This window comes from Coregonus clupeaformis, chromosome 16, assembly GCF_020615455.1.
Source record: "Coregonus clupeaformis isolate EN_2021a chromosome 16, ASM2061545v1, whole genome shotgun sequence".
In the NCBI taxonomy this organism is placed as follows: domain Eukaryota; kingdom Metazoa; phylum Chordata; class Actinopteri; order Salmoniformes; family Salmonidae; genus Coregonus; species Coregonus clupeaformis.
In genome coordinates this window covers 902,410-928,299 of record NC_059207.1, presented here as the reverse complement: position 1 = coordinate 928,299, position 25,890 = coordinate 902,410, and the positions used below count along the sequence as shown (strand labels likewise).

Below are 25,890 nucleotides of genomic sequence, written 5' to 3'. Positions count from 1 at the left end.
TTGACTTTTTCCACATTTTGTTAGCCTTGTTCTAAAATTGATTACACAGGTTTAGGAATGTTTAAAAAATAAAAAATAAAACGTACATAAGTATTCAGACCCTTTACTCAGTACTTTGTTGAAGCACCATTGGCAGCAATTACAGCCTTGAGTCTTCTTGGGTATGACGCTACAAGCTTGGCACACCAAAAACTAAAAGCATTGTATTTGGAACAAATCATTTACTAAACCCTAAACCTCAACTAAATCTTGTAATGAATAATGTGGAAATTGAGCAAGTTGAGGAGACTAAATTGCTTGGAGTAACCCTGGATTGTAAACTGTCATGGTCAAAACATACAACAGTAGCTAGGATGGGGATAAATCTGTCTATAATAAAGCGCTGCTCTGCCTTCTTAACAGCACTATCAACAAAGCAGGTCCTACAGGCCCTAGTTTGTCGCACCTGGACTACTGTTCAGTCGTGTGGTCAGGTGCCACAAAGAGGGACTTAGTCAAATTGCAATTGGCTCAGAACAGGGCAGCACGGCTGGCCCTTGGATGTACACAAAGAGCTAACGTTAATAATACGCATGTCAATCTCTCCTGGCTCACAGTGGAGGAGAGATTGACTTCATCACTACTGAGAGGTATTGACATGTTGAATGAACAGAGATGTCTGTTTGAACTACTGGCACACAGCTCGGACACCATGCATACCCCACAAGACATGCCACCAGAGGTCTCTTCACAGTCCCCAAGTCAAGAACAGACTATGGGAGGCGCACAGTACTACATAGAGCCATGACTACATAGAACTCTATTCCACATCAAGTAACTCATGCCAGCAGTAAAATTAGATTTAAAAAACAGATAAAAATACACCTTATGGAATAGCAGGGACTGTGAAGCAACACAAACATAGACACATGCATACAAACACACGATAACATACGCACTATACACACATGTACACATGGATTTTGTGTTATAGATATGTGGTAGTAGAGTAGAGGCCTGAGGGCACACACTTAATATGTTGTGAAATCTGTTATGAATGTATTGTAATGTTTTTATAATGTATAACTGCCTTACTTTTGCTGGACCCCAGGAAGAGTAGCAGCTAATGGGGATCCATAATAAATACACCTGTATTTGGGGAGTTTCTCCCATTCATCTCTGCAGATCCTCTCAAGCTCGGTCAGGTCGGATGGGGAGCGTTGCTGCACAGCTATTTTCGGGTCTCTCCAGAGATGGTAGATAGGGTTCATGTCCGGGATCTGTCTGGGCCACTCAAGGACATTCAGAGACTTGTCCCGAAGCCACTCCTGCGTTGTCTTGGCTGTGTGCTTAGGGTCGTCGTCCTGTTGGAAGGTGAACGTTCGCCCCAGTCTGAGGTCCTGAGTTGAATCTTGGTTTCATCAGACCAGAGAATCTTGTTTCTCATGGTCTGAGAGTCTTTAGGTGGCTTTTGGAAAACTCCAAGCGGGCTGTCATGTTCCTTTTACTTTGTTGTTGTTTTTTATCACACTGCTTTGCTTTATCTTGGCCAGGTCGCAGTTGTAAATGAGAACTTGTTCTCAACTGGTTTACCTGGTTAAATAAAGGTGAAATAAAAATAATAAAATAAATTACTGAGGAGTGGCTTCCGTCTGGCCACTCTACCATAAAGGCCTGATTGGTGGAGTGCTGCAGAGATGGTTGTCCTTCTGGAAGGTTCTCCCATCTCCACAGAGGAACTCTAGAGCTTTGTCAGAGTGACCATCGGGTTCTTGGTCACTTCCCTGACCAAGGCCCTTCTCCCTTGATTGCTCAGTTTGGCCGGGCGGCCAGCTCTAGGAAGAGTCTTGGTGGTTCCAAACTTCTTCCATTTAAGAATGATGGAGGCCACTGTGTTCTTGGGGACCTTCAATGCTGCAGACATTTTTTGGTACCCTTCCCCAATCTGTGCCTCGACACAATCCTGTCTCAGAGCTCTATGGACAATTCCTTTGACCTCATGGCTTGGTTTTTGCTCTGACATGCACTGTCAACTGTGGGACCTTATATAGACAGGTATGTGCCTTTTCAAATCATGTCCAATTAATTGAAGTTACCACAGGTGGACTCCAATCAAGTTGTAGAAACATATCAAGGATGATCAATGGAAGCAGGATGCACCGGAGCTCAATTTTGAGTCTCATAGCAAAGGGTCTGAATACTTATGTAAATAAGTTATTTCTGTTTTTTATTTGTAAGAAATTAGCAAAAATGTCTCAACCTGTTTTCACTTTGTTATTATGGGGTATTGTGTGTAGATTGTTGTGGAATTTGTTTAATTTAATCAATTTTAGAATAAGTCTGTAACATAACAAAATGTGGAAAAAGGGTATGACACTAATCTGAGAGGGTACAAAAAGTATGTTTATCTGAGGGTCGCCTGAACACAAGCTTTTTTGCAGCTTGAAATTGGCCACTACGGAATTTACACAGAACTGTCCATAACTTCATAATAAAACATCTGGTTGGCTTAGAATAAAAACTGTTATGGATATAACAACCATATTGTCTTAGAATAAAAACTGTTATGGATATAAAAACCATATAAATTGGTTGAAACATTCAACAGCAGAAAATAGTTATTTTATTTTTTATGGTGGGCTTAATGGATACGTGAGCTTAATAGGTAGTCCCAAAATGTTTTGCATGTCATCAATCAAGTTTTCAAGATATATAACTTTCCAAATACAGAAATACAGCCAGTATGATGCTTTTGCATCATATGATGTTGTGTTTTGCTTCATATGATGTAACGCAACAAAACGTGGAAAAACAACAAAATGTGGAAAAAGTCAAGGGTTGTGAATACTTTCTGAAGGCACTTCAGCTAGCTTCATTTGAGATTAGACTTTTGGAATTAGCTTGACATCGGCAAGTCCTCGTACTGGTAAAGTTGTCAGTCAGACTTCTGTCATCACCACTATAGATGGCAAGCAAATCGAACAATATTTGGATATAGCTATCTAGATGAGACCCTGAAAGTTAGTGTAGTGTCTAAACAGTTTATGACTTTGCTGATGTTTGCAAATGGTGTGTTAGAGGAAGTTGACTCAGCTTGCGGAAGCATCTGGAGAGCATTTCTATAGGGGCACCCTAAAACAGAGGAAGTCTGTTATGTGGCGTCCTGGGATTGGTCTGTAGGGGAAACCACCCATATCATGTTACAGATTATAAATACTATGGTTGGGACAAAGGACGGAGAGCAACAACATATTAGAGATTGGGCCAGTTGTTCTCCAGATGTCTGCAGAAGTCTGTAAATTGGCGCTGAAATCTTTGATGTATTAAACTATTATAATCGAGGACAGTGTCAGCGGATTTCTTGTCATCACAGCATAATTAGCATCGTTATCTCGACGCTACATTAACGGCGACGAGGAATTTAGGCCGTGTTGCGTCTTTTCTCAGCGTTCCATTCATGGGCGCCGAGCTGACTCCCGCTCAAGAGGCATGCAGGTACGGTGAGCTTTCTCACAAACTTTGGGCGCTGGTCAGTTCGTGTGCTTGTGTGTGTGTGTGCGTTGAAAGACTGCACCGTCAAAGGACTTATGTGTGCGCTTTGCTGTTATTTGCTGTGTGATGAGAATCCGTTCTAAATTTCTAAATTTGTTTGCGTTGATAGCAACGCAAACAGGGGGGAGTGTCTATAGGAATTGATAATACTGGACACAGGGATATTTTGCTTGAATAAAATTCAAAAAGAATACAATGAAGGAGAAAGGCCAGGAACTAAGGAAACATTTATACAAATTAGGACGTCGTTGATCTATGAAAGCCCTCAATCGAGGCGATCATTAGGATGGGCCGAAAATCCTGAAAACTCACTAGGTTGATTTTTGAGGTCAGTTCTGGGAACTGGAGATTGTGGTAGATACATTCGGTTGCAAGTTACCTCTCGACTTATAGTTGACGAGGTATATGTTCGAAGTAACCTCTCATTGGATATCTGCAAACACGAGGTAACATAAATTTAGGAACAATGAAAAATAAGGAACGACGGTAGCATGCTTTAGAGGACCGTAGGAACGGATACATTCCTCTTGAATTGTGTGTGTGATTAATTGATTAATTAATTAATTGGTTAATTAATTAAGAGGAGAAAAAAAAGGGAGCTACATAGTCTAAAATAATAAAATCATTCACAATAAAGGAATATAAAAGAGTTGTTACAATGGGGAAAAAGGACATCAAAACTATGAAAGTAATTACTCCTGTTGATGTAGTAGAAAATAGTAATCCTCTAGTTAATGGTATTGCAAGGTTATCTGGAAAATTGAATAAACGTTGGCCTGACATTGAAGAACCATGGCTAGTGGAAGGGACTCTTAACCCAGACGTCATCAACATAATGAAAGTGCTTGTATAATAGAGAGAGGACAAGCAGAAACGACCATAAAGATGAATCCAAACTCCAAAAGTAAGAAGAAACGAGATGTCTGGAAACTAAGGGTGGAGTGAGGTTCAAGAGGATGGAACTTGAAGATGATGATGATGATGATCAGAGTGATTTAGAAGAGATCATGGGTGGATATGACCCTGTGATCAGATGGAGGTTGGCAAGAGAGGAAAGAAGGGGTGATGGAAGTTGGAAGAAGAAGTAAGAGATTCGATCTCTGATGAAAGTGAAGATGGAGAAAGCGATGAAGATTTGGAGATTAAAGGTGCTTCATATTCAAGAGGATTTTATCCTACAATGACTAGCACAGAAGAAATAGAAAGAGATATCAAATAGAAAGAGATATCAATATATAACCGATGCGTATCATGCCTGGATAAGGCGAATAATTTAGAAGAAGTAAGAGAACTGAAAGAACAACTCAAGAAGCTGAAGATACAGAAGAAAAAACTGCTGAGAAAAGGATCCCAAGAATTGGAGAAGAAGTATACATTGAGGCCAAGGAAAGAGAGCACAAGTAAGAAGATGATGCCAGTGATAATTCGAGGACAGAACCTAGAGTATAAGCCTTTGCAGAATACCGATATGTCAGATATATTTGAGAAGCTGCCTACTCTTCAAGATGGAGCATATCCTTGGATTTCAAAATTGGAAGAAATTACGGTTGTCACGCCCTGGCTCTGGGGACTCTGAAATGTTGAGCCAGGGTGTTCCTGCTCCCCGCACCTGGCCAGTGGTGCGCGTCGTCAGCCCGGTCCGGCCCGTTCCTGCTCCCCGCACCAAGCCAGTGGTGCGCGTCGTCAGCCCGGTGCGGCCTGTTCCTGCTCCCCGCACCAAGCCAGTGGTGCGCGTCGCCAGCCCGGTCCGGCCTGTTCCTGCTCCCCGCACCAAGCCAGTGGTGCGCGTCGTCAGCCCGGTCCGGCCCGTTCCTGCTCCCCGCACCGAGCCAGTGGTGCGTGTGTCCAGTCCGGCACGGCCCGTGCCTGTTCCACCGGTGAGCGGGGCCGGACTGGACCGGGGGCGCAACGGGGAGGTGGAGAAAGGGTGGTGGTCACGCCCGGAGCCGGATCCGCCTCCGAGGTGGAATGCCCACCCGGCCCCTACCCGGTTGTATTTGTGTGGCGCGGTCGCAGTCCGCGCCTTTGGGGGGGAGGGGGGGTACTGTCACGCCCTGGCTCTGGGGACTCTGAAATGTTGAGCCAGGGTGTGTAGTTTCTGTGTTATATTTTCTATGTTGATGTTCTAGATCGTTTAGATCTATGTTGGCCAGGGTGGTTCCCAATCAGAGGCAGCTGTATCTTGTTGTCTCTGATTGGGGACCATACTTAGGCAGCCTGTTTGGCACTAGTCGGTGTGGGATCTTGATCAGTAAAGGTTTGTTGTGTTATAACCTCAGGACTTCACGTATCGTTTCGTTTTGTTGTTTTGTTCGTATGTTGTGTACGAAATAAAAGATGTACGCTTATCACGCTGCGCCTTGGTCCGTATCTTCATCCATGAACGATCGTGACAACGGTGGGAACACAGTCTGCCATAGGAGACATTAAGAGACTTTTGGCTAATCTCCTTGGGATTCCAGATATGGAATACATTTTTCAGAGAGCTGGACTTAATAGATATGTGGGGACTGCGGTGAATGACCCTGAATTGTTGGCTGCAAGTAGAAATCGGCTGTGGAGAGCACTGAAAGATACGTTTCCAACAAATGTGCATCCTGACAACATTCTGATTGACCCACTAGGACAACAAGAAAATCCGAGAGCCTATGTGTCAAGAGTTCATCAAGTGTGGAGAAATATTACCGGAAATGATCCAGATGTGAGTCAAATTGAGCAGTCAATTTTGAGAGCTAAACTGCAGATGGGACTGCCCTCACCAGTAAGGAGCAAACTGGCAGAGGTGGTTGGACTTGGAAGCACGACAAAAGGTGTCTATACAGATCATATAGCCCATCAAGTGGATCTGTACAGGAAAAAGGAACACAACCAGAAAGAACAGGACCAAGAAACTCTCAGAAAACTCAATGAAATACAACTGGTGGAGAATAAGAAGGAGAAGAAACAAGCTTTGGTTATGCAGAATCAGTGTGCACCAAATCAACAATCACTGCCACAGCTTCAACCGGACCAGTTCCAACCGCAATTGTATCAGCCACCAATAGCGGTACCAGTTGTTTCATATCCACAGCCAGTCGCTGGACAGACACAGAATTGGAGAGGAAGAGGACGAGAAGGCTTAGAAAGAGGAAGAGGAGGAAGATTTAAGCCATACTTCCAGCAATCTTCAGAAGTGTGTTATAATTGTGGACAGGTTGGTGACTTTGCCTGTGAGTGTAATGGGCCAGGAGGAAACACCAGAGGGAATTTCAGAGGAAGTTACAAGGGCAAGTCAAGATCATCTGGAGGACAGGTGAACCCTTATAGGGGCCAGGAGCAAGGATTCTAGAGGTGCCCAGAAGATCCGAAAGGGGTTGTCAGCTGGTAGCATCAGGACCGGGAAAAAGATCCAACAATTGAGGTGAAAATAAACAACCAACCATTGGAAGTGATGGCGGATAGCGGAGCTGCTTTTACCTGTGTTAGGCATGAAGATGTTACACATCTCACTATGTCCAATAAACTAATTAGGACAGGGATTTGAGGGAGTGAAACAGCTGATTCCTCTTATGGAACCAATTGAGCTCTGCTATAAAAATCAGAAAATTACAATACCCATACTGGTATCAGAACATACACCTATTGCATTGTTGGGAAGAGATGCATTGTGTAGATTGAATTGTAAAATAAAATGTACACCAGACGGCTGTCTGGTAGAAGTGCCAAAGGAAAAGGTTTACCAATTGTTGATGATGACAGAGATGGATTCTTCTACAGTATTCTGGATTGGAAATCTCAGTGAAGATTTTTTGAAGCAGGCTAAGATATGGGAGAAATTTATTGGGGAAAATATGCCAGATGCGAGGCTTCGGGAATATCCATTTCATTGTACGCTCAAGTATTTCAAGAATGCTACCCAATCGAACTCAGAGGAATGGTTGAGTCATCAACCAAAGAAAGTTCAACTCAGCTCATGTTGCATAATTTTAGGACCACAAGGAGCAGCTATGAAGATAAACACAGACGATTATCTGGATAAAGAATTGGAGATTGAGAAGAGTGTGCCACATGTGACCTTGTTGGTTTCTGAAGGCTATGAGCAGAAGCAAATAGAAGAAATGATGACAGAAGCAGAGAAAGTTTTTTTCGTACTGATGAAAGAGAATTTGGGGATTTGGAGGAGTGAAGATCAGCGATTTCTCAAAATAATGATTTTGGCTCAAGGACAAGGAGAGCCATAAGCTGTACGGATGACACATGAATCTATTTGCAGTGTGAAGATGGATTAAGACCCTATGAAAGAGGAGATGTTGCAACAAGTTCTAGAATATTTGTTGTCTTTGGAGAAACCATGAGGGGTTGATAGTAGCGCCTCTAGACCTATTAGGTCTGATGATTCAGGAAGCACATGGGTTAGCTAATGTTGCAAGGGGGGAGGTTAGGAGAAAGATCACAAAGGAGTATGGTTTTTGGGAACCATATTTGCTTGAATAGGTTGACTATGTCATAGGCAGGTGCACAATCTGTCAGAAAAATCATGTTTACAGGGTTGTGACTGTTATTCTTGGTTACATTCCTACACCAAGAGGTGCATAGGATGTCCAACTAAGCTAAAAGATGCTCGATCGGTTGCCAAGTTTTTGTGTAAAGAAGTCATGAGCAGGTGGGGACTTCCCGATCAAATATCCTCAAATTAGTGGGAAAGGAATTTGTGGATAAATCAGTGAAATGGTTTTTGAAAAAATTGGGGGAAAAGTCAGACTAAAAAACTTTATGAAAACTAGGGTTGAAGTAACTCTAGGACAGTCAGCTCAGCTCCCATGTAAGTGCATGAGAGAGAACAGTGGTGAAGGGAAATTTAGAGTTCAGTGGGAAGATAGATATGGTAGGAGTTTAGATCTGTTAGGAGCAGTTGCATTGAGAAAGTATGCGTTGCTGAATGATAAGAGAAGACTGAAGATTGAGGGTGATTGCAGTCTCTATGTGTACAATTCCCAGCAGGAGGATCAAGGTGATTATAAATGTATTTTCTATAATCCACAGTTTGAAAGTGAGGGATTAGAGTTGGGAGTGAGAGTTAATGTAGTGAGACTAGTGGTGACATTCCTCCCACGTGGAGAGATAATTATGGAGAAGAAGTGTTGTTATCAGGACCAGAAGTAGAAGCTGTGCCCCCTAGTCAAAGGAAGTATATTTTGTACAACGATATGAAGTGGAAGAGGGTTATGAGTGATTGCTCACTTATTTTGCGTAATGTTACAGGGGAAGATCAGGGAGAATTTATGTGTACTTATTTAGAGCCAGCGTTAAAATTTGTTCCGGTTAAGAATTATTGGTTAAAAGGCTATGTAACTCGTAAGGTGAAGCTTATGATGGAAGATTTAAAGTCTGTTGAAGTTTCCACAGTCACCAAAGAAGTTCAGGAGAAGTATATTACAGTAGCCACTCCAATAGTAAATAATACACAGAGGACATCTGTCACTTTGCAACTGGAAATAATTAAGAGTGTTAATACATCAACTAAAGCAACTATTTTAACAGTAACATTGAAAGAGATTAATGTTACGACGGCGATAATACATTTTGGAAAGGTGACACAGACACCAACAACAACTTTTCTGAAACTAAAGGATGTAGTAAGAGTGACTCAGAAGTTTATGATACGGAGAGTGCTGTGAATGGTAGTAAGGATAGTGTTGAAATAGGACAGCAGATGGTAGTAGAGAATGATGTAGATTCATCTGAAATAGTGCAGAATACTATCATGGAGGTACAGGATGAGTTCTTTGATTTTGATGGAAGACAAGAAGATATATCTGATCAATACCGCTCGTTAGGGAAGAGAGAAACTAAATGGAAGGCATATGGATTTGATTCTTCTGTTTTGCAAATTAAAGATGGATGGGCAGGTAGGAATCTATGGTTCCAGCAGTTAACTCATTCTGTAAGATCAGTGAGGAATCTTGAGGGTCCATGTCTGTTGAGAATTCCAGCACCAGGCACATGGGGTTACATCTTAGAGACGGTGGCTCAACGTCTATCAAGTACGTGTCAATCTTATGCTTTATCATGACTGTTGTATCAGCAACAATCATTAACAGATATAATAATGTCGTTGTCGAAGCATTTGTTTAGGCCTAGATTTAAGTGTTCTTGGTTAAATGAATTACCCTATGTGAATTTGTTAGATCGGAAGGAAAATCAGTTAACAGCGATTCCTGAAGCATTGGAGGTGAAACCCGTGAGGGCTAAAAGCTGTTTTTGTTAAAATAAAACATATGATGGACAGGGTATGTTTAGGGGAATATGAGATTGTGATGATTATATGATGACTTTAGGTAAGCATGAACGTAAGGTTAGTAATGAAAAATATAATGTAACTTTTTATGTTCAATTTAGTAAGAAGAGCAGGACTTTGATGGTGAAAGATCAGCTTTTGCCTGGTAATGTGACTATTGGGAATTTTAGAAACATCTGGGGTTTGTGGTGATAAAGCATATATATTCTTACCCTATGGATGGACAGGATGTTGTTACATGTCGACGTTGAAGCTTCCATATGAGGTTTTTACCATTCAAAGAGGGGAAGCACCGGATACAGATAAATCTGATTCTAGGTTTGGAAATAGGGTGAAAAGGGAAATGAAGAAATGTCATAGTCTGGAAGCCTACCATTGGAGGATAAGTCTAGGAGAGAAGTGGGGACTTGGACTTTTTCCATGGTATGGTGTAACATTTTTGGCAGATCACATTGATAATATTACCTATACTTTGCAGGGTTTTACAAATGAAACGATAAGAGGGTTTAACCTTCTGTCAAATACTCAAAGAAGTCACAGACTGACGCTGTTGAAACATGACATGGCTCTTGACTATATTTTAGCAAAACAAGGTGGCTTATGTTTGGCTATGAACTTGACAGGGGATGATTGTTATACTTTGATCACCGATAGTTCCGATAATATCACTAGTGTTATAGATGCATTGAAGAATATAAGGGATGCGTTTGGTAGATCTGAAGGAGCTGGATGGTCAGCGAAGGCTTGGTTGCAAGATCAGTTGGGCCCAGTGGGAGCAGTGATAGTTCAGATTTTAGTAGCAGCTCTTATAGCGCTGTGTGTGATGTTTTGCTTTTGTAATTTGTTATTGACTTTTGCGAAGGCTATGATATTGAGATGGGTTAGAGTTGTGATGCCTGGAGACAACACTCAGATGCAGTTGTTAACTGTTACTGATCTAGATGGAGATAAACAAGTGGGACTGGATGGAGTATTGATGGATAGATATCAATTTTGAATATCCGATCATTTTTCACATGTTTTTACATATTATTGTGATATTTAGTATTTTGTTATGAATCAAAGGGGGGAAATGGAATGTGATTCATTTTATATATCATTTTTATATTATTGTTGATATTGATGTGTTGTTTTGCAAAAGATACTGTTTGGTCTTTTCTTTTCTTCCAGAAGCATATGGGGGAATGTGTAGAGGGGATTCAAATACTCAAACATGGACAATATGAAAGGACTGGAGGAAGTGGAACAAGTAAGGTGTGGAAATGTTCAGATTCCATCATCGACGTTGCATTGAAAGTCGAAACTGCTGAGGAGATGCAGTGTAGTGGACTACATTCCAGTGTCTGCAATGATATATAGACATATTTGCATGTGTAATACATAATTTGTGTCATATTCTTTCTGTATTAATTTTTGAAGAATGATGGTTTCTGTTGTTGAGTACATGTGAGGATCTCAGATGTTTTTGTTTATTTCGTGGATGCTTAGGGATATTGGGTCTAGGCAGGGACAGAGAGAATCCACAGGAGGGTCCGATGGGTCGACTAGCCTGAATGTGGACATTTTTGATTGTATTTTGTTTTCTGAGGCTTTCAGGTGTATTCAATTGCATCATAGTTTAAAATGCATTGATAAAGATTTATGAATTGATCTGGAGTACTTAAGTGGTTGCCTGGGGCAGAAGGGCCGTGAGAGAATTTTACTGTCTTGATTGATTGATGGATATTTGGAAAGAAAGCTGCCAGACAGGTTTTTCGCTCTCACACTCCATAAAGATTTGTTCATATTTCATAGAAATGTATTTACACTCCATAAAGATTTGTTCATATTTCACAGAAATGTATTTACACTCCATAGAAAAATGTGTTTACTCTCCATAAATGTTGGTTTATTGTTAAAGTTACTCAATAAGAGAAATTGTTATTTGTAATAATCCTATTCTTTTTGTTTTCGAGACTTAAATTAGTCTCGAAGGGGGGAAATATGTAGTGTCTAAACAGTTTATGACTTTGCTGATGTTTGCAAATGGTGTGTTAGAGGAAGTTGACTCAGCTTGCGGAAGCATCTGGAGAGCATTTCTATAGGGGCACCCTAAAACAGAGGAAGTCTGTTATGTGGCGTCCTGGGATTGGTCTGTAGGGTACACCACCCATATCATGTTACAGATTATAAATACTATGGTTGGGACAAAGGACGGAGAGTAACAACATATTAGAGATTGGGACAGTTGTTCTCCAGATGTCTGCAGAAGTCTGTAAATTGGCGCTGAAATCTTTGATGTATTAAACTATTATAATCGAGGACAGTGTTAGCGGATTTCTTGTCATCACAGCATAATTAGCATCGTTATCTCGACACTACATTAGCTTGTTAACTAGCAATATTGACATGATCTTTTATTAGCTAGCTAGCCAATTTGACATGGTCAGGTCCGGCTCTAGCCTTTTGGGGGCCCTAAGCAAGAATTGGTTCAAAAATCCAATTAATGGTGGCCAATATTGAAAGATATCTTGAGGCTACCCTCATGTATCTGTAATTACATGATCAATTGATGTTTACTGATCATAAAAATCATGCAGTTATTTGCTGTATAACTCTGATAGAGCTAAATGTGTACAATTGTTTTGCATGGAATAATTGGAAATGTGTAGTTCTGACTATGCTCTTCAAGCAGCCTGATCTCATAGGCTAGACGTAACATAGTAAATGTAAATCAGGGACACTCAAATGAGTATATGTTACGTTTGGTATGGTTACATAAGACAGAAGGTTACTTAAAACAAAATCTAAAGGAGGGTGGTTGGTCGGGGATAATCTAGCAACCCAAAGGTTGCCTGTTTGAATCTCATCACAGACAACTTCAGCATTTTAGCTAATTAGCCATTTTTCAACTACTTACTACTTTTTATCTAACCCTTCCCCTGACCTTAACCCCTAGCCTAGCTAACGTTAGCCAGCTAGCTAACTTTAGCCAGCTAGCTACAATTAGCTACAACAAATTGGAATTTGTAGCATATCATACATTTTTCTAATTTGTAAAATGTTGTACATTTTGCAAATTTGTAACATATTGTACGAATTGCAATTCGTAACATATTATATAAACTTCAATTCGTAACATATCATCCGAAATGGATGATGGACATCCACAAATGAATACATCCATACAAAATATAACATATCATACTAAATGGAGTGTCTCGAATTTACATTTACATTTACTCTTATCCAGAGCGACTTACAAATTGGTGCATTCACCCTATAGCCAGTGGGATAACCACTTCACTTTCTTTTTATTTATTTATTTATTTTTTTGGGGGGGGGGGAGGATTACTTTATCCTATCCCAGGTATTCCTTAAAGAGGTGCGGTTTCAAATGTCTCCGGAAGGTGGTGAGTGACTCCGCTGTCCTGGCGTCGTGAGGGAGCTTGTTCCACCATTGGGGTGCCAGAGCAGCGAACAGTTTTGACTGGGCTGAGCGGGAACTATGCTTCCGCAGAGGAAGGGGAGCCAGCAGGCCAGAGGTGGATGAACGCAATGCCCTCGTTTGGGTGTAGGGACTGATCAGAGCCTGAAGGTACGGAGGTGCCGTTCCCCTCACAGCTCCATAGGCAAGCACCATGGTCTTGTAACAGATGCGAGCTTCAACTGGAAGCCAGTGGAGTGTGCGGATTTATCTACAAAACACGAAATGCTCTGAGACCAGGGTGCTTCAAGAGGTTGATAATACACTACATGACCAAAGGTATGTGGACATCTGCTCATCAAAGATCTCATTCCAAAATCATGGGCATTAATATGGAGTTGGTCCCCCCTTTGCTGCTAAAACAGCCTCCACTCCTCTTGGAAGGCTTTCCACTAGATGTTGGAACATTGATGCATGGACTTGCTTCCATTCAGCCACAAGAGCATTAAGTGAAGTCGGGCACTGATGTTGGGCAATTAGGCCTGGCTTGCAGTCAGCGTTCCAATTCATCCCAAAGGTGTTCGATGGGGTTGAGGTCAGGGCTCTGTGCAGGCCAGTCAAGTTCTTGCACACCGTTCTCGACAAACCATTTCTGTATGGACCTTATTTTGTGCACAGGGGTGTTGTCATGCTGAATCAGGAAAGGGCCTTCCCCAAACTGTTGCCATAAAGTTGGAAGCACAGAATTGTCTAGAATGTCATTGAATGCTGTAGCGTTAACATTTCCCTTCACTGGAATTAAGGGGCCTAGCCCGAACCATGAAAAACAGCCCCATCCCATTATTCCTCCTCCACCAAACTTTAAAAACTCCATAGTCCAATTGTGGCAAGCTTTACACCACTCCAGCCGAAGCTTGGCCTTGCACATGGTGATCTTAGGCTTGTGTTGTGCTGACCTTGCTTCCAGAGGCAGTTTGGAACTCGGTAGTGAGTGTTGCAACCGAGGACAGACAATTTTTACGCGCTTCAGCACTTGCTGGTCCCGTTCTGTGAGCTTGTGTGGCCTACCACTTTGCGGCTGAGCCGTTGACAGCACGGGGCAGCTCTAGCAGGGCAGAAATTAGACGAACTGACTTGTTGGAAAAGTGGAATCCTATGACGGTGCCACGTTGAAAGTCACTGAGCTCTCCAATGTTTGTCTATGGAGATTGCATGGCTGTGTGCTCGATTTTATACACCTGTCAGCAACTGGTGTTGTCAAATCAAATGTTATTTGTCACATGCGCCGAATACGACAGGTGCAGACCTTACCGTGAAATGCTTACTTACAAGCCATTAACCAACAATGCAGTTCAAGAAATAGTTAAGAAAATGTTTACTAAATAAACTAAAGTGTTTTTAAAAAGTAACAAGAAAATTACATAACAATAACGAGGCTATATACAAGGGTACCGAGTCAATGTGCAGGGGTACAGGTTAGTCGAGGTAATTTGTAAATTGACTATGCATAGATAATAAACAGCGAATAGCAGCAGTGTAAAAACAAAGGAGTGGGGTCAATGTAAATAGTCCGGGTGGCCATTTGATTAATTGTTAACAGCAGTCTAATGGCTTGGGGATAGAAGCTGTTAAGGAGCCTTTTGGTCCTAGACTTGGTGCTCCGGTACCGCTTGCCGTGCGGTAGCAGAGAGAACAGTCTGACTTGGGTGACTGGAGTCTTTGACAATTTTTTGGGCCTTCCTCTGACACCGCCTGGTATATATACAGTGGGGGAAAAAAGTATTTAGTCAGCCACCAATTGTGCAAGTTCTCCCACTTAAAAAGATGAGAGAGGCCTGTAATTTTCATCATAGGTACACGTCAACTATGACAGACAAAATTAGAAAAATAAATCCAGAAAATCACATTGTAGGATTTTTTATGAATTTATTTGCAAATTGTGGTGGAAAATAAGTATTTGGTCAATAACAAAAGTTTCTCAATACTTTGTTATATACCCCTTGTTGGCAATGACACAGGTCAAACGTTTTCTGTAAGTCTTCACAAGGTTTTCACACACTGTTGCTGGTATTTTGGCCCATTCCTCCATGCAGATCTCCTCTAGAGCAGTGATGTTTTGGGGCTGTCGCTGGGCAACACGGACTTTCAACTTCCTCCAAAGATTTTCTATGGGGTTGAGATCTGGAGACTGGCTAGGCCACTCCAGGACCTTGAAATGCTTCTTACGAAGCCACTCCTTCATTGCCCGGGCGGTGTGTTTGGGATCATTGTCATGCTGAAAGACCCAGCCACGTTTAATCTTCAATGCCCTTGCTGATGGAAGGAGGTTTTCACTCAAAATCTCACGATACATGGCCCCATTCATTCTTTCCTTTACACGGATCAGTCGTCCTGGTCCCTTTGCAGAAAAACAGCCCCAAAGCATGATGTTTCCACCCCCATGCTTCACAGTAGGTATGGTGTTCTTTGGATGCAACTCAGCATTCTTTGTCCTCCAAACACGACGAGTTGAGTTTTTACCAAAAAGTTATATTTTGGTTTCATCTGACCATATGACATTCTCCCAATCCTCTTCTGGATCATCCAAATGCACTCTAGCAAACTTCAGACGGGCCTGGACATGTACTGGCTTAAGCAGGGGGACACGTCTGACACTGCAGGATTTGAGTCCCTGGCGGCGTAGTGTGTTACTGATGGTAGGCTTTGTTACTTTGGTCCCAGCTCTCTTCAGGTCATTCACTAGGTCCCCCTGTGTGGTTCTTTGATTTTTGCTCACCGTTCTTGTGATCATTTTGACCCCACGGGGTGAGATTTTGCGTGGAGCCCCAGATCGAGGGAGATTATCAGTGGTCTTGTATGTCTTCCATTTCCTAATAATTGCTCCCACAGTTGATTTCTTCAAACCAAGCTGCTTACCTATTGCAGATTCAGTCTTCCCAGCCTGGTGCAGGTCTACAATTTTGTTTCTGGTGTCCTTTGACAGCTCTTTGGTCTTGGCCATAGTGGAGTTTGGAGTGTGACTGTTTGAGGTTGTGGACAGGTGTCTTTTATACTGATAACAAGTTCAAACAGGTGCCATTAATACAGGTAATGAGTGGAGGACAGAGGAGCCTCTTAAAGAAGAAGTTACAGGTCTGTGAGAGCCAGAAATCTTGCTTGTTTGTAGGTGACCAAATACTTATTTTCCACCATAATTTGCAAATAAATTCATTAGAAATCCTACAATGTGATTTTCTGGATTTTTTTCTCTCAATTTGTCTGTCATAGTTGACGTGTACCTATGATGAAAATTACAGGCCTCTCTCATCTTTTTAAGTGGGAGAACTTGCACAATTGGTGGCTGACTAAATACTTTTTTCCCCACTGTAGGTCCTGGATGTCAGGAAGCTTGGCTCTAGTGATGTACTGGGCCGTACACACTACCCCCTGTAGCACCTTACGTTCAGATGCCGAGCAGTTGCCATACCAGGCGGTGATGCAACCGGTCAGGATGCTCTCGATGGTGCAGCTGTAGAACTTTTTAAGGATATGGGGACCCATGCCAAATCTTTTCAGTCTCCTGAGGGAGAAAAGGTGTTGTCGTGTCCTCTTCACAATTGTCTTGGAGTGTTTGGACCATGATAGTTTGTTGGTGATGTGAACAGGGAGTACAGGAGGGGACTAAGCACGCACCCCTGAGGGGCCCCAGTGTTGAGGATCAGCGTGGCAGATGTGTCGTTGCCTACCCTTACCACCTGGGGGCAGCCACTCAGGAAGTCCAGGATCCAGTTGCAGAGGGAGGTGTTTAGTCCCAGGGTCCTTAGCTTAGTGATGAGTTTTGTGGGCACTATGGTGTTGAACGCTGAGCTGTAGTCAATGAACAGCATTCTCACATAGGTGTTCCTTTTGTCCAGCGTAGCAGAGCTGGGTGTCTCCTTGCCCCCCAGCAGGCAAATTGAATGCTCTGCACATTATTGTGACGTTTTATTGACTTTCATAATAGCAAGTTAGGACTGATGATTTGGGTTAGCTAAACTAGCAGGTCTGTTTGTTTGGTTACCAAGGCAACTACTGTAGCTATCTAGTAAACTTGCTAGCTACTTCAGTGGATGTTGAACACATTTCAGCCTACAACTGAACACATTTCTTGCGGCAAATGTGTTAAATTATAGCCATGTTATAGAAGTTGAGTTTATGAGGATCCCCATTAGCTACTGCACATGCCACAGCTACTCTTCCTGGGGTCCACATAAAACGTAAAAATACATGACAAAGTACAGAACAGTAATAGACAAGAACAACATAAGATATTACATTATAGCCCAGACGTTAGAGTTGCTTTGCAGCTTCCGGTTTCATTTCCAAAATAACAAAGTTTAGAGCTTGTTTTAAAACTGCATTCAATAACAACGTTATACCAGTAGATGACGTAGTATAGGCTTGGGCCTTCAGCAAATGACTTGTGAGAATGATAAAGACACAGAAGAGCCTTGTCTAGAATAACCGCATGAGCTGCAAAATAGAAAGTAATGACGATGACGTGGATGTCGATTTAAGGCAGCTCCCCGCACCTCTCTGATTCAGAGGGGTTGGGTTAAATGCGGAAGACACGTTTCAGTTGAATGCATTCAGTTGTACAACTGGCTAGGTATCCCCTTTCCCTTGTGGTGATCATGTTACCTAATGAATCACACTTTTTCCAGTATTTGAGAGCACAGACTGTAGGCCTTATAATAGGCATTTTGACTGTTGTATTAGTGAATTCCACTCTGTATGTAGGCTTGTTATAGCAATTTGTGTTGCACAACCCCATCACACAGAGGCTATATCCATATCAATAAATGAGACTAAACTAAATATTGATTAAGTCTTTGCTATAACCTATCCTGAGCGAAATAGCCAAGGGGTCCAAAATGGTCAAGACTATCTATAGCCTATTCTTATTGCCAGATCTGTTTTCCCTATCAGACACTGCACATGCTTCTTCAACAATTTAGTTTTAAAAATTATTTAGAGGCTATTTTTAGAGGCCTGTGAGCTAGGGTCTATTTTTAAAGGGAGCCCTATAATAAAAACAGTTATAAAACACAAAGAGTTCTAAAATTAATCCACAAGACACCAGTACCCAAATGATAGCCTAAATTGCAATGCCTACACGTTGAAGGCCTATTTTTTATTTGGATAGGCCTAAATTAAACATTGAATTATTAAAGTGAAAGGCTAAAGAACTTGAGCATTCTGATAATTTGGAATAGACATGGATTTCAATAAACAAATGGATAAGACTGTTCTATTCTCTTTGATTTAGTTCTCATTGCAACTCAGACAAATTACTGAATGGATGACATACTGACTGATTGAAGTGAATGAAGGATGAATTAAATGTTCTAATATGTTGGAATGACGCGTTGCACGCATCATGCATGCTCTGCACTTTATTTGGCTAGTAGACAAATAGACCTACATTAGGGTATAATGACTCTATGAATGCATGCCTCCAGAAGGGCATCTTCTGAGACTGAGGGGTGCTTTTCCCGAAGGCGCATGATGCTGTGATGCTGCATGGAGTTCACAAGCTCTTCAACTGGGCAGCAGTGTCGCGATGGAGGGAATAGCCTATAAGGAGACTACCTAATACCACTGCAACAGAGTTATTGTAATATGTGGGAATAAGCTTATGCCAGATTTAGCCTATGTTTAACCTCTCCCTTGTTCATTTCAAAGTCCATATGTTCATGACCCGATTCATATAAATCATGTCAAATTATTTAAAATTCATATTAACCCCTCCTACAGAATATGCTTTGGCAAGATTTTGAGTGATGAAATAAATATAAAAATATTATATTTTAAAAAAAGTTTCGTAGCAAAGACTCCAGTGCCAAAACTCAGAAAGGTAATTTGCACGTCAGAATTTCAACACAAGATTTGTTCAAGCCTAAAATGTTAGTCCGTAATCGTAACATGGTGTTTTATGTTCACAGATTACATTTCACGTTTACGTTCATGTTTCACGCATGGCTTTTCTTACGATCCTAACAATTTACATATGGATTTTTTTTACAATCCTAACGTTCAACCTTTTGTCAGGTATCTGATCTCCATACACACCTTCCACGTTGTACATTATTTTCCATAGAAAACATAGGGTGTGTTCGTAAATTCAATCTGGAGTGGCAGAGTGCCCACAGGGCGTTCGTAAATTCAGAGCGTTGTCAAATTGTCCTTTGTAAATTCAGAGCATTTCCCTCTCCAGAGCTCACACTGGACGCTCTGGCCGAGGTGTAGGGTTGATCCGAGCGTTCTGACCTCACAACGGCACCTAAGCTAACGTTGGCTAACTTGCTAGCTACTTCCAGACATAAATGAGAGAAGACCTCAGTCTGACCATTTTACTCGACCAAGCAGAGCTGGTTAGGCTGTTTTTTATGTTTTATGCTGGCAACAATTAAATTACGCTTTTTTTTGCCTACGTTTATTGACGCTTGCCATACTCAACCGGTGTTGAGCGTTTGTAAATTCCAGTTATTCTGAGCTCTGGCACACTCAGACGAGTGCTCTGAAATCGGAGTAGATTGCCAGAACGAGCTACAGTGTTAACTGTAAACAAAGTTGTATACTTACCAGAAAAACACCCGTGAAAATAAATTGGCTGTTGTTGATGGATTAAATTTAACATCTTTCTTCAGTTGTTCCATTGTGTTATGACACCACGCCAAAATGTGTAAATAATAAGAGTTGTGAGGAGGAGGAGTCTACTGTGTCCAGAATTCACCATTCATTTTCTGTACATTTACATTTAGCAGACGCTCTTATCCAGAGCGACTTACAAATTGGTATTGTATTCAGGGTTCACTAAAACATCGTTTTAAGCTTTGTTTGACGAGTAACAGTTACAGCTGATTTCGGGATTGTATATTGATTTGCTATACTTACATATAAATAAGTAATCTGATTTATTTGTTTCGGTCTCTGAATTGTTTAATCAAACTTTTCGCCGCCAGCTCCTGATATCAGGCCATAAAAAATACAAAAGGTATCCTGAATAAGTCTAGTGTCCCGAGCTGGTTTTCCGACTGAGGTATAATAAGAACGGGTTTCCCTGGCTAAACCAGTGGTGTGTATTCATCACAGGATTGGTGGCACCTTAATTGGGGAGAATGGGCTCATGTTAATGATGAGCGGAATAAGTGGAATGGCGCACATGCACACTAGGCTGGAGCTAGTTTCCCCCGGTTTTCTCACTGAGGTATAATAAGAAAGGTTTCCCTGGCTAAACCAGTGGTTTCCATGTGTTTGATGCCATTCCATTTGTTCCATTCCAGCCATTATTATGAAACCAGCAAGCATTTGGCCTCCCTTGATACAAAATAAAACAATAGCCAATCAGCGTTGAGCAAAACTGTGAATGGTCCTGGCGCACCAAAAAAGCATCAAGGGAAGCCAGTTTGGATTTGGCTTCACACCAATCACATCAAAAGCAAAACATTGTTTACAGAAAACTTGAATTGTTGCATCTTGTTGTGTCGTTGGCCTCCAGTGGCTAGCTAGCTAACATCGTCCCTTTCCTAAATTAGCCATGGATGGAGATAAGGATTTGAACTGGTTTTAATTAATTCTCCGGACTGGCCAATGATTATAACGGTGATTCTGATCCAACCATAAATTCATACATTGTGCCCCTGGCTTGAGAGGATGGAAATTCAATATGTAGCTAGATTTAGTAGGTTAATGTTAACTAGCTGGCCTGGCGCATCGTTGCCCTTGAAAGGAAGTTAGGCTAGCGAGCAAGCATTTTAGCCAGGTAGCCTAGGACAACAAAAACTAAAAGCGTGTAGGCCTACTGTATGACAGAGTCATAGACCGTTTCGGCAACATGAAAGAGAGGAGGATGGCATTGGCATTTCTCTACAAGTAGGGTGAGTCAACATGTTTTTTATACTTGCACACACACACAGACACACAGTCTTGTACAGCTAAAGTTGTGGGGACACACAATTCAGTCCTATTCAAAATCATATTTTCCCTAACCCGTACACTTACCCTAACCCTAACCTTAACCCAAAAACCTAACCTCAACCCTAGCTCCTAAACCTAAACCTAAACCTAATTCTAACCCTAACACTCATTCTAACCTTAACCCTAAACCCCCTAGAAATACTATTTGACCTTGTGGGGACCAACAAAATGTCCCCAGTTGGTCTAATTTTTCTGGTCCCCACAAGAATAGTTAAACTCGCCCACACACACACAGTAATCAGTACTATGGACTGCCACATCATATTTAGCTTACGTTGATTGTACTAAATTGTTTTTGGTATTAGTTGTCACTGTATTAGACTAAGCATAGGTGATTTGATGATGCTGAAATGTTGACGTTGAAATGATGCTGGAATAGTGGAGGCAACTGCTGTTTTCTTTGTGACTTGCAGTAACTCTCCGGTGTTCTAAATCAATAGTTGTTTAGTAGTCCGAAAATGTCAAAAACATTAACTTGCTTTACCATGTTGTAGGTTTTACCATGCTCTCACCACTGGTGTCCCCCAGGGCTCAGTTCTAGGCCCTCTCCTTTTCTCCCTATACACCAAGTCACTTGGCTCTGTCATATCCTCACATGGCCTCTCCTATCATTGCTACGCTGACGATACACAACTAATCTTCTCCTTTCCCCCTTCTGATAACCAGGTGGCGAATCGCATCTCTGCATGTCTGGCAGACATATCAGTATGGATGACGGATCACCACCTCAAGCTGAACCCTGGCAAGACGGAGCTGCTCTTCCTCCCGGGGAAGGACTGCCCGTTCCATGATCTCGCCATCACGGTTGACAACTCCGTTGTGTCCTCCTCCCAGAGTGCGAAGAGCCTTGGCGTGACCCTGGACAACACCCTGTCGTTCTCCGCTAACATCAAGGCGGTGACCCGCTCCTGCAGGTTCATGCTCTACAACATTCGGAGAGTACGACCCTGCCTTACACAGGAAGCGGCACAGGTCCTAATCCAGGCACTTGTCATCTCCCGTCTGGATTACTGCAACTCGCTGTTGGCTGGCCTCCCTGCCTGTGCCATTAAACCCCTACAACTCATCCAGAATGCCGCAGCCCGTCTGGTGTTCAACCTTCCCAAGTTCTCTCACGTCACCCCCCTCCTCCGCACACTCCACTGGCTTCCAGTTGAAGCTCGCATCCGTTACAAGACCATGGTGCTTGCCTATGGAGCAGTGAGGGGAACAGCACCTCTGTACCTTCGGGCTCTGATCAGTCCCTACACCCAAACGAGGGCATTGCGTTCATCCACCTCTGGCCTGCTGGCTCCCCTTCCTCTGCGGAAACATAGTTCCCGCTCAGCCCAGTCAAAACTGTTCGCTGCTCTGGCACCCCAATGGTGGAACAAGCTCCCTCACGACGCCAGGACAGCGGAGTCACTCACCACCTTCCGGAGACATTTGAAACCCCACCTCTTTAAGGAATACCTGGGATAGGATAAAGTAATCCTTCTACCCCCCCAAAAAAAAAATTGTAAAGTGGTTATCCCACTGGCTATAGGGTGAATGCACCAATTTGTGAGTCGCTCTGGATAAGAGCGTCTGCTAAATGACGTTAATGTGCCCTTGAGCAAGGCACTTAACCCTAATTGCTCCTGTAAGTCGCTCTGGATAAGAGCGTCTGCTAAATGACTAAAATGTAATGTAAATGTAGGTCATGTAACTCACAGTAGGTTGGTGGCACCTTAATTGTGGATGACGGGCTTGTGGTAATGGCTGGAGCGGAATAGTGGAATGGTATCAAAAACATCAAACATGGTTTGATGCCATTCCATTGTCTCTGTTCCAGCCATTATTATGAGCCGTCTTCCCCTCTGCATCCTCTACTGATATAACTGTTTGTTACATGCAATATGGTTTGTGGACTTCACCGGACAGATGTTGCTCTCTTTTGTGATGAAACAAAGGTGTGGTTGAATTGATTTCTGCCACTGTGTCTTATTGTCTCGGCCTTAGGCCTATATATCACGGTGGCAAGGCATATGAACTAACAGGTTATAGAGCAAACAACGCAATTATCACAACATATAGGTTAATATGGCATTTTTTCGCTGGATTGGCTTCCCCAGTGATTATACTTACGCACTGCTACTGGGCTAAACTAGCTGGCTAGCTGAACTATGCTAGTTTTCGTCCTCATTGCCAAACGTCATAAATACTGCACCCTCAACTTCAAAACGCCTTTGCTAGTTATACAAACATGTAACTAAGAAATTCGCTGGAAAGCAACTTAAATGATGTATAGTTTTATTGAAGTCATGACTGGTTCGAGATATGTCGTAAGACGACGGTGGCGAAGGATATCATTGCTACTTAACGCGGATCCAAGTTCAGTTTTGACATCCACCGGCGCCATTGGCGTAGGGTTAGCTGGGCGTTTGACTGGTCTCGGAACTGTGACAACGGGCACCTTCTCCCCGCTTGGCTCGATGGGATATGTAGTGATTTTGCCAACAGCCAGATACAGTATGTACAGTCTTTTACCCTTAACCTTTTTTCAACTGACTATTGTATTTGTTGATTAATTCAGACTTTATTCATGTAATGAGTAATCCAGGAATGTCACGAGAAAACTTGAGAAAATAACAACTCTACAGATCGTAATGACTACAATGAATTACTTCCGTAACAGGCAGTTCTCTTCTCGTTTTTGTAATGGGTCGCCAAACAACCTATGGGAACTCCTTCCTCAATGTGATTGAAATGCTAAATATCAACGATGTTTACAGTCACTGTCTGAAATTCAAAACGAGAGCATTGAAATCTCGACTTGCGCGCTTTGCATACGGAGCCTCTGGATTCCCATCAGATGAGTCTGCCACACAGATCAATGATCATTCCAAATGCTCCAGGTCTATTGACGGGTCTCACTCCTCTCATGATCCACCGCCCAATAAATGCCATCGCTCATCCTCGCCTGGGCACACAGCTCAACGCACTGAGATGCCAAGGAGATTAAGTCACTGGACAGTCGTATTGCAACCACTGAGTCTGCCCTCGAGCACATCATGGCCAGGCTTCCGCCACCGGTACCAAATCCAACCCCTACTTCTGAATGGAGCGTGGTTGTTGAATCGGGTGACACTGTCCACAAGAGCCTCCTACTATTATGACAGAGACTATGTCCACTCTAATGATGATGCTATGTACCACAGCTCTAGCATCGACCAGTCAGTCGACCAGAAAATATCCTTGTCTGAAATCTTTGAGAGGGCAAGCAGGAACCTCAGTGTGGAGCATACACCTACTGCCATGGCGTTCTCATCCAAGTTTGATAAATTCAGTTCTTCATAGACTGAGACATCCATCACGTTGTTCAAAGACTCTAGCCATGCCAAGCATATACACTACCAGTCAAAGGTTTGGACACACCTACTCATCCAATGGTTTTAATTTATTTTTTACAATGTTTTACATTGTAGAATAATAGTAAAGCCATCAAAACTATGAAATAACAAATGGAATCATGTAGTAACCAAAAAAAACAATAATAATAAGAGACCTGCTTGGGCCAAGAAACACGAGCAATTAGACCGGTGGAAATGTATCCTTTGGTCTGGAGTCCAAATTTGAGATTTTTGGTTCCAACCACCGTGTCTTTGTGAGACGCAGAGTAGGTGAACGGATGATCTCTGCATATAGGATAAGAGCGTCTGCTAAATGACTAAAAATGTAAATGTAGTTTCCACCGTAAAGCATGGAGGAGGAGGTGTTATGGTGTGGGGGTGCTTTGCTGGTGACACTGTCTGTGATTTATTTAGAATTTAAGGCACACTTAACCAGCATGGCTACCACAGCATTTGGTACAGCCTCTCCCATAGGTCGTTTGGTGACATGTTGCGAAAACAAACGAGAACGTTGGGTTACGGATGTAACCTTGCTTCTCTGAGTAGAGTAACGGGTCGCCAAGCTTTCATGTCGTTCCTCCACCTCAGTGGGGTTCGAGTGAAGTAATAAACAGTAAGTCACGCCACACCGCCTTTTATAATGACATGTAAACATCTTTGATATTAAGCATATCAATCACATCGCGTGAAGGGGAAGGAGTTCCCATAAGTCGCTTGGCGACACGTTACTCTACTCAGAGAACCAAGGTTATATCCGTAAACCAAAGTTATGTTGCGGCACATGGCAATGTCAACACTGATGCAGTGAGACAAGGAACTGACACAGTGGTGAGAAGTTTTCAACTGCACAAGTGGTCGGTTTTCATTTGCATTTTCTCACGTAACCTCTGAGGTTGCTTTCTATAGATGCCTACCTTTCTAATCTACCAGTATGTTATTTCGGGTGCAGTGGGCCTGCCCTATACGGAGATCCCATTAGCTTTGACAGCTTTACATACACACTGTAGGCGTAGAGTTGTTATACTATCTATGCAACGTACAGCAGCATGAAATGTTTTGGTAAAATATGTTTTAATAGCCTGTCATAATTTTGTCTAAATCGTGCTGCCTAGTGCCCTGAAAATAAATTCCATACATTCCTAACGCCATTCCAATCCAATTATTTCAATTGGACTGTAGGCTAGCCTCCAGATGCGAGGTGAAGAGGAATGCATTTCTTTAGTAATAGCTCCCTGGAACAAAAGGAGACACTATTGCATTGCATTTGAACAAAACAAACTCTCTGGCAGTAGCTTAATTTGCATAAT

General features: G+C 42.2%; 1 protein-coding gene across 1 annotated transcript in view; it reads right to left on the bottom strand.

The window, feature by feature from the left end:
- Window positions 1-20,051, bottom strand: part of LOC121559256 (ATP-binding cassette sub-family C member 4) — a 52,304-nt gene extending 32,253 nt beyond the window's left edge. Inside the window, exon 1 of the mRNA XM_041872551.2 lies at window positions 19,818-20,051. Coding sequence (XP_041728485.1) covers window positions 19,818-19,891 — 74 coding nt within the window. The 5' untranslated portion in view covers window positions 19,892-20,051. The remainder of the gene's footprint in view (window positions 1-19,817) is intronic.
- Window positions 20,052-25,890: the final 5,839 nt, after the last annotated feature.